Source organism: Melozone crissalis, unplaced genomic scaffold (assembly GCF_028551555.1).
Source record: "Melozone crissalis strain CALT ecotype California unplaced genomic scaffold, PUWL_Pcris_2 ptg000045l_1, whole genome shotgun sequence".
Lineage (NCBI taxonomy): Eukaryota > Metazoa > Chordata > Aves > Passeriformes > Passerellidae > Melozone > Melozone crissalis.
In genome coordinates, this window is record NW_026535823.1 from 5876001 (window position 1) to 5885471 (window position 9471).

A 9471-nucleotide genomic window follows, 5' to 3' on the forward strand; every position below is an offset into this window, starting at 1 on the left:
GACTTGTTTCTCCCAGCTCCAGGCTAAGCAATGTCTGTACCAAAGGAGGTCGTTCTTCCTTTCCCACGTGTCTGTTGTGCACGGGAGGTGGAGCCTGCTGGGCTCACATGGCACTGTTTGTATCGGTAGTGAACTCGTTGAAGGCAGGAATGGATTGAAATGAATCACGTTAATCACCAATCACTCTTAGCAGTGTTGTCAACTGTTTTTGTTTTTTAATTGTTATTGTAATATATTTTGGTTGTTTTTCTAATTTAATTCTCTCACTATCGTCTGACTGTGAACTGCGAACAGTGTTAAACTTGATGTAAATAAGGCCTTGGAAGGGCCTCTTTGCCTGTCGTTCCACAAAGTTTTGCCAATTTGCATTTTGTTTTAAATAAAGGTTGCAATATTTTATTGGCAAAAACCACTTGAGTAGATGCTGGGGTTTTTTTTTTTTCCCCTCAATGAATATTTGAAACTGCTCAGTCCTAACCAGAAGCTCTTTCATTTGGGTGGAAAAACCATTAAAAAAGAGAGAATTTAATTCCAGCAGGTTGCAGAAAAAGCAGTATCTTTATTTTAGACCCAAACTGTTGCCTTGGCATGGTCAGAGAGCAGCTGTTGCTGTTTGGGGCTGATCAGAGCTCACCCAGGTGTGACACACACACAGGTGACCCAGCAGAGTGCAGCTCTGGCCTTGCCCTTGTCAGTGTCACCCCCACCTCCCTCAGCAGCCACAGCCAGAGCTGCTCCATGCCCTCCCTCAAACCCGTCCCCAGTGACCTCCTGCCACCCCAGCCTGGGGCAGCCTAACCCAGCTGAACACTTCTTGACATTCAGGAAAAATCCTGGCTTATCCTGGCTTGCACACACAACCTTTAGGCCACTCACCTTCAGCACACAGCTTGCTAAACTTCTGCCCAGGTGACCAAACACAAGCTGAGCTGTGTCCTGTGAGGCAGCAGCGTCCCTGCCCCAGCTGGAGGCATCACCCCGATGGTGCCCAGGTTTCTAACACCTGAGATTAACCATAAGCCCAGTGTCAGAAATGCCTGATCACCCCCCTGGCACAGCCCCAGGGTCTGTTCCACACAGCTGGGTTAAGGCAGCTGCACTGGCTGAGCAGTGGGAGAGCAGCAGGCTCATCCCTGCCTGGGGCTGTGGCCCCTCCTCAGGTAACAGAGCCTGGAGGGAAGCAGGGACTCGGAGGCTGCAGGGCCTGGACGTGTCTGTCTGGTCACTCCTCCCCAGAGGCCACACTGCTCATCACTGGCACCACAAAATGGGTCAGGGCTTAAAATAGACCAAAGGTCCCCCGTGGGGGTGGCTGGTGTCCTTGGCAGGGGCTGTGTCACTCCTGGCCAGCACAGCCCTGTTGGAAGGGAGTTTTGACCCAGAGGTCACAGAGCGATTCCCGTAACACTGATGAAATGTTTTGGAGCTGCTGCAACACTCTTATCACCTGGCCAGTACCCAGACAGCAAACAGCCCCTTGGAGTAGTAATAATAATAATAATAAAAATAATAATAATAATAATAATAATAATACTGTACCAGCCAAAAAGCCACAGCATGAAATGTACTGAAGACAAAAACGAAAAAAAGAAGGAAAAAACCCCAAGCTTTTACTGCATCCATGAAAACTCACATGCAGCTGCAGCCTGATGCTTCAGCCACCATCCTCCTCACCTGCCCTCTGCCCTTGGGCAGAGCAGTTCTCTCCCCTTTTTGGCTCTGCAGTGAAGGCAATGGGCTCTGCACCAACCTGCTCAGTACAATAACTGCAGCAGAAGTTCCACTCACCCAGCAGCTGCTTCTGTACAACGGAAGACTCCAATGGGAGGTGGACACTCCAAGGTGAGAGCTATGGATTTGGCATCTCCAGAGGAGATTATTCAGTCCTTTTTTCCCTGCACAGACTACAGTCCTGGCACATGTGTCCCTGAGCAGCAGACACCTTAGAAAGGCATGAGAGCAACAGAGGGGAAAAACTCAACTCCAGCAAAGCAGTTCTGTGTGATGTTGGAAAATGACAGAGAAAATTGGGGACAGGGATGTGGCTTGGGCCACAATGTCTCAACAGGACCAGCCTGTCCAAGGCCTCCCTTCACCACACAGCAACAAAACAAGGACTTGGACATTCCCAGTCCCCACTCACGTGGAACAGCATCTGTCAGCAGAACCACATCACCCCTCCAGCTAAAGAAGGGACTTAAAACAGCAGACAGGCTCCCAAAGCAGCCAAGCACAGGCTGTCCCCACATCCCAGGAGTAAGGGATGCACCTCTTTCCCTGCAACAGCTCTGGGGGACTTGAGTCTCTGTTAAGCCCCTGTGCAAGTGCCTGGCTGGGTCATTGCCTCTGACCCTGTGCAAAGAGAGCAGCAGCTCCCGGAGTGCAGAACCCTTTCAGCACACTTCTGGTCCCCCTGGTGTTCAAGGAAGGAAATAATTGATGCGTTGGGGCACAGATTTGCAGCCCTGTGCAGAGAAAAGCTTCTCCTCTTTGGGGACAAACACCATCATCTGGGCCACCTGGTCGAGCGTTGCCTCGGTGTAGGGAAGGCCCCGGGCCAGGAAGGCGTCCCGTGCACAGAGCCTCACGTGCTGGTACTCCAGGGGCAGGAACGGCACCACGAAATCGATCAGCTTCTCCCTGAGGAGCTGCCTGTGGGCGTAGCTGTTCTCTGGAGCACAGCAAAGGACAAGGCAAACTCAGAAGCTTCACCTGACAGCATCATCCCACCAGGCTTGGTTCCGAGGGGCTCATCCAGTGGGACCCCCTAGTGCAGAGCCGCTCAGCACTGTGAGCACAGAGCATGTCTAGGAGTCCCACCAAGAGATGCCTGGAGCCCCAGAGAAGGGTCAGCACTGCCCTGTGAGGCTGAGCTGCCTCTTGCCCCAGCCATTCTCAGGGCTGAAGGGGCCTGGAGCCTCTTGGCTCACAGGGACCAAGGCTGGGGCTCTCATTGTGAACAACCCCCGGAGTGAGGGCCTGTTCCCCCAGCACAGCCCTGCATGGCACTCAGTGGATGGGACACTGCAGAGGGGCAGCCTTGCAGCAGCCTGGCCACAGCCCCCAGGCAAGCCCAGCCCTTACCTGCAGCCTCCTGCAGCTCCAGGCGCAGCCGCTGCTCCAGCAGCTCCAGGGGAATCTCCTCCCGCGCCCGCCCGGCCCGCCAGAAGTCCAGGGCCACCTCATTGATGGTGTTGCCACCAAGATTGCTGTGGACACAGAGGGAGGTCACTCAAGATTTCCCCCAGAGAGCTGCCAGCACCTTCCCTGCAGGCAGGCCCCAGCAGTGCTGTTGGCCACAGAGGATTTGCTGTCTAGGATCAGCACATGGAGAGCCAATGTTCTTCCCAAAGAGCCCCTTTCCACAGGAATGCAGCTGTCTGTCATTCTGCCAGGGGCAGCAGGATCCTCCATCTCCCTCAGTCCCCTGTTCTGGCTTGGGAAGCCACCAACCTTGCAGGTGACACCTGGCTCCACACCAAATGCTGAACAAGCCACCACAAAGTCCAGGTTAAAGGGCAGAGCACGTGGCAGGAGCCCCACTGGAAGTAAAGGTCCAGGACGGATTCCTGGCAGCCCAGGAGTTGGCACAGCATCCTCTGCCCACGGGACAAAGCAGCAACACAGCTCCCACCTAAGGGCTCCTCTGGCCACCCATGGGGGCAGCTCTGGGGTGGGGTTTGCAAGGTCCTGGCAGCTGTTGTGCATCCCAGGACAGCCCTTCAGCCTGGAAAGCAGGTCCAGGAAAGGTGTCCCCCTCCCCGAGTGCTGGTGAAGGGCTTGTCCCCAGCCCTGAATGCCCCAGTGGACTGGGAAGCAGCTGGATGCAGAGCTTGTGTGGGTGAGAGGCAGAGAGGCAGTGGGAGGCACAGACCTTGTACCCCACCCTCATGTCAGAGGCTCTGGACCCCAAAATGAAGGCAGGGAAAATTAAAAAGCCAGCACTGTTTCCCACCATGCCCCCACCCAGTGTCAGGGAGAAAACAGGGAGAAAACAGCCTGTACTGATCCTGCTTCCAACCCAGAGCCCCTTTAGGCTGGACAGGCAGCCAGCCCCACCCCATCTGCAGGACTGTGCCAGTGTCCACAGCAGCCCTGGGCCACAGCCATCCCTCCTAAAGCAGGTCAGTGTCACACTGCCACACGAGTGATGAAACCCCTGGGGTGACACTGCTGCAGTTCAGGGCACCCTGCTCCCCTCTGCTTGCTGGCACTGTGACATTCCTGACTGCAGGGCTGCCAAGCAGGACACCAGGCCCTGTGCAGCTGGGCCACGTCCACCCCTGCTGAGCAACAGGGCAGGAGCTGCCCCTTGCCCCACAGCCCCTTGCACACAGGTGGGACCAGAGTGAGGGCAGTTCCACAGGCACTGGGCACACACAGGGAAACCTCTCTGAGGGAAGCACCAAGCTGGGAGGTTGGAAGCCTTGCCTGGATGGTGGAAGTGGAAGAGGAATGCTCTGCTCACCTCCAACCACCAGGAACAGCTCTGCCAGAGCCAAGCCCAAGGCTGCAATTCCCAAACTGAAGGGAGCCCAAGATGCTGATCCTGATCTCTCACTCTTTAGGGGCACTTCAGTTAGGTGCCTGCCTCACATCCTGGTTCTGAGATGTCCCATTTCTCCCTCCAGCTGCATCCCACACAGAGACAGTGCTGGGGTGCACTTCCTGGGAAAGGAACCAACTAAACCAGGCTGTGCTGATGCCAGGATCAGCCTCACAGCACCTCAGTCTGCAGCCACAGCCAGGCAGTGGGAACTCCCCAGCTCCTAACAATGCATGGCAACTTCCCACCAAGGCCTTCAGCCCCAGCTCTGCTCCCTGGAGTGTGACATCTGCCCAGCTGGGCAGGGTGACACTGTGTTAACTGACTGTCCTTCCTTGCCTCCAAATCCAGACTCAGGCTCAGGTGTCCCAACCCAGCTGGACCTCAGCTCCTGCAGATGTCCCCAGGGAGGATGCCCAGCATCCACAGGTAAAACTGAACACAGAGGCAACCACCACGAGGGAATGAGGTACCTGTGCCCTCCCTGCCGCCTCAGCCCCTTGTATCACACACCTCTGGGGACAAACACCATTACCTGGGGACCAGAAATCACCTGAGGAAGAGGAAGATGGATCTCTGCTGATCTGCCTGGCCCTTGTTGGTGTGCTGAGCCATGAAGGGTGTGATGGCATCCAGGAGGTTGGAGTGCAGCTTCTCGGCCTCGTCGAAGATGAGCAGGGCCTGCCTGCAGCGCTGCAGGGTCTCGCTGATCTGCCTCTGCAGCTGGGCCTGCAGCAGGGAGGGCACTCAGGAACCCTGGCATCCCCTGGGACCACACAGCTGCTCCATCCCCTCCCACCCAGCAGGACAGGGCAGAGAAGAGAAGAGCAAAGGCAGGAAAACGAGTGAGTGAGATAGATTAGTTTAATAAGTGAGGAAACAGGAAAGAAAGACATCAAGTGGTGCAAAGGCAGCCACCCCCCTGCCACTAACAGACTGATGCCCAGCCCGTCTCTAAGCAATGGCTTCCTGCCACCAAAGCCCCCACCTGCAGCTTTTATTCCTGAGCATGGCAGTAAATAACATGGGATATCCCTCTGGCACTAGGACTCAGCTCTTTGGTGTGTCCCGAACTCCCTGTACTGACCTCATAGGCTGAGTGGGAGAGGGGGGAAGCCCTGAGGCTGTGCAGGCACTGCTCAGCAGTGACCAGCCAGTGCTGTGGGACACAGTTTCCCTCACAAACCCAAGGCACAGCCCCACATGGACATGAACTCCAGCCCAGCCCAGCCCACAGGACCATCCCCTGCTGTTGGCTCTCACCTTGTAGGAGTCCACGTAGTTGTGGTGTGGGAAGTGGAGCAGGGACACGAACACCCTGACACAGTCACTCCTCAGCCCGTCCCGGAACAGGTGAGCGGCCACCATGCGAGCCACAAAGTTCTTCCCCGTGCCAGACCAGCCATGGAAGGACAGCACCAGAGCCTTGGGGGGCCGTGGGCTCTGCAGGAAGCCCTGCACCGCCCGCAGCACCACGGCCTTGGCCAGGTGCTGCCCGTGCAGCTGCCCATTGAGCTCTGCCTCCAGCCCTGCACAGAGAGCACAGGCTCAGCTCCTGCCAGCACTGCTACTGCACGTGGGGGTAAGAGGAGAAAACGTGGCAGGGATGCCTGGCCAAGAGGACTGTGAAGTGGCATTAAAGCCACAGGCTGCCTGTGCCCTGCCTACATCAGCCTCTGGCCCCAAAAAGACACAAATCTTCCACTGACTCCTTTTTTCCTTTAGGAAAAGGCAGAGATGCTTGGCAGCTGCAGAGAGCACTGATGCCCCAAGGCCCTCCCAAGCACCCAGCACAGGGTTTGCATCCCAGGAGTCTCAGGGACAGCAAAACACAAAGACACCTACTCATGGCTTACACACAGGTCTCAGTGTGCCCTCCCAACCTAGGGCAGGGTCCTGAGCCAGTTTGGATCCCGCTATATGTGCCTGGAAGCTATGGGATGCAGGCAGGGCTCATGGCAAGCTGGAGCAGATACACTTACGCAGTAAGGAACAAACTCTCTTTGGTCTCAGAACTTCAAATGGGACACAGGACTGAGCTCAGCCTCTCACCCTCCCACAGCTCAGCACCCCACTCAGAAAAGCCCTTTACTAACGTTCTAGAATACACTTTAACAGGAAAAAAGCCTCAAAACAAGCCACAAAGAGCACAGCCCCTACCTGTGATGTTGTTGATGATCCTGCAGTCTCCTGTCTCACAGCACTTGCCGAAGCTACAGTACCAGGCAGAGAGGATCTCCAGGTAATCCTGGCCCACCAGAGGAAAGCCCCAGCCTGGAAACGGGAGCAGAATGAGCAGAGAAGCTCCAGGAAAGGCTTTTTTACATTCTGGGCTCACGGCAATTCTCTCCCAGGTGCAGGGACTCAACCATGTCCCTGCGGGCAGCCCTGGCTGTGGGGAGGACAGTGAGCTCGGAATTGGCAGCAGCCCGAGATGGCTCCGAGTGCCCAAGAAGTGCAAGAGCCTCATCCCGGGGTGTGCCAAGGAGGGAGATACCCGGGGCAGCCACCTCGGGAAGGAAAGGCAGCGCCACAGGAGCCGGGGCCACAGCAGGGTCCGGATCTGCTGTTCCCTCCTGGGCACGGGAGAGAGCAGAGCAAGGCGCTTACCCGGGATGGGACTGGCCTCTCGTTCTCCTTGCTGTTTCTCCTCCTCCTCGCAGCCCTCCTGCCACACCTTGCACGCCAGGTACTGCCAGTAGTGCTTGGAGAGAGCTCCCAGATGCTTCTTCACGGCTTCGTACCTCACCCTGCCCCACGGTGCCCCCTCCGGGACGGCTCCCTGCTCCTCTGCCCAGGGCGCCCGGGGCGGCGGCGTTGTCCCGGGGCTGCCCGAGCCGCCCAGGAGCAGCAGCAGCACCAGCACAAAGCAGCCGAGCACGCGGGGGGCCGGGAGCGTGGCCGGGCCCATGGCAGCGATGAGGGACCGGGAATGGAGAGGGCCCGGGAATAGTGCGAGTCCGGGACTGGAGCGGGCCCGGCCCCGCTCCGCTGGGCCCCGCGGCCGGCCTGGCCCGAGCCGCCCTCACTTCCTGAGGTGTTGCTGGGAGCAGCCGCGGGCGGTGCCGGCCCCGGCCAGACGTGGCTTCCCTGTCGCCGTCGCAGCCACAGGGACGCGACAAAAACCAAGCCCGGGGCCAGCGGCGGCTGCGGCCCCGCCCCGGGCCCGGCCCGCCCCGGCTGTGAGGGGAAGGGCTGGGGAGGGCCCGGGAGGCGCCCGGCCGTGAGGGGAAGGGCTGAGGAGGCTCCCGGCCACCGCCTCCCACAGAGTTGCGGCACCGGCAACGAGCGCCTGGGGAAGGCAATGATCTGGATTTTAAACTGCCCAGCGGCTCGGCTGAGGTTGTGCAGCCGCAGACATAGGAGAAAAGGACATTGAGGCAGCTGTTCCTCAGTGTCCTTTCAAAGGGGACACAATTGAGGCAGCTGTTCCTCAGTGTCCTTTCAAAGGGGACACAAAAATAAAAGATAAGGAAATAAAAACAAGGGAGCAGCGGGGGAGCAGCAGGGCTGTCCAGGCTGCGTTGGCTGCCTGCTGTCCCGATATCCTGAGCTCAAGGCCAAAATGCTTTGGAAACAGAAAGGATTTCAAGGTTATCCCACACGCTCAGAAAAATAAAAGTAAGGAGGATCATAAATAGAATTAATCCAGCCCGGTAGTTGCCTGGTCCAGGTGGATGGAGCGGGGATGAAGCCCAGGCGTGGAGCAGAGCGCATCACCATCTACAGGTGCCTGCAAATATTACACAGCAGCGTTTCACATACTGGGACCAACAAAACAGCCCCTTCAGCTACAAAAACAGTGAGGCCGAGACTTGAACCCCACTTGCAACAACTTAAACAGAGCTAAAAATAGTGCATTAAAGAAATAAATATAAATCAAACTTGCTGTAGCTATAGCAAAAAAAACCCCCTGCTGTCAGCCTTTCTAGAAACTAGTTGAGGTACCTCAAGCATTTATACAGACTTATAAAAAATTCATAGCTGGAACATTCAAACTTTGCCCACCCAGGATAACTGCTCTAGCTGAAAAGGGCTTATTGAAAGGGACAGATGCCATAAAAAATAGATGGTTACATGTTCTAAAGGAGAAAAGAAAATTTTGAAGGATAAACTGACTGTCCAACACTGCACTAGCTCAGGGTATAATTCCTGGGATGTCAGCCCTGCCCCAGTGCAGCAGATAGTCGGAGCCAGAAGGAAAACCAGCTCTTTAGGAGGGCCTGGCACAGGGTGCCCAGAGAGGCTGTGGCTGCCCCAGCCCTGGAAGTGTCCAAGGCCAGGCTGGATGGGGTTTGGAGTACCCTGGTCTGGTGGAAGGTGTCCCTGCCCATGGCAGGGGCTTGGAACAGGGGGATCTTTAAGGTCCCTTCCAACCTCAGTCATTCTGGGATTCTCTGAAGGGGCATAGGAAGCACATGGGGTTTCCCTTGCTCTGCTGAAACCCCAAGTGCAGTTTGCTGATCCTGAGGTGAGGCTGGCAGCAGAGGCAGCTGCAGGGACCTGCACAGCCCCAGAGCTGATGGGAGGATGCTCAGCTTGTCACTCACAGCTGGTTATTCCAGGCAGTCAGTCCTGGTCAGCAGCAAGCTCCTGATTAAGGCTCCACCACCTCGGCTCAGCTCAGCTGCCATCTGAAGAGAAAAAGCACCACAAGAAATGGTTATGCCTGGCTTATTCCACACCCCAGTGCAGCTTGGAACAAACACTCAGAGGGAACCTCACAGTCCAGAATTTCATTTACAGGCTCTCCAGGGAAATGCCATGCACCCATCTTTTAGTTTTTTTCCCCATTTCCATACAGCATTTTCTTCTGCACTCTGACAGAAGGCAGGAGGAGAAGAGCCTCTCTCCAGAGCTCAGTATAAAACAGCTAAGGATTAGATCACTAAATAAAAGAAAGATCTAGAATAAAGGGTATGAGT

General features: G+C 56.3%; 1 protein-coding gene across 1 annotated transcript; it reads right to left on the bottom strand.

Annotated features, from left to right (window-relative positions):
* Positions 1-1322: 1322 nt before the first annotated feature.
* Positions 1323-7478, bottom strand: TOR3A (torsin family 3 member A). The gene is made up of 6 exons (XM_054285969.1): positions 7157-7478; positions 6707-6820; positions 5810-6075; positions 5100-5275; positions 3085-3209; positions 1323-2671 (listed from the first exon to the last, which is right to left on the bottom strand). The coding sequence occupies exons 1-6, from the start codon at positions 7455-7457 to the stop codon at positions 2421-2423; spliced, it is 1233 nt and encodes a 410-aa protein (XP_054141944.1). The 5' UTR covers positions 7458-7478; the 3' UTR covers positions 1323-2420.
* Positions 7479-9471: the final 1993 nt, after the last annotated feature.

What these genes read in the sequence shown, in the direction of transcription:
- TOR3A (XM_054285969.1), bottom strand. Translation starts at nt 7,457, where the DNA reads ATGGGCCCGGCCACGCTCCCGGCCCCCCGCGTGCTCGGCTGCTTTGTG. An exon ending in AGAGGCCAGTCCCATCCCGG is followed by an intron (nt 6,821 to 7,156) that starts GTAAGCGCCTTG and finishes TCCCGTTTCCAG; the next exon opens with GCTGGGGCTTTCCTCTGGTG. An exon ending in TCCATCTTCCTCTTCCTCAG is followed by an intron (nt 3,210 to 5,099) that starts GTGATTTCTGGT and finishes CTGTGTCCACAG; the next exon opens with CAATCTTGGTGGCAACACCA.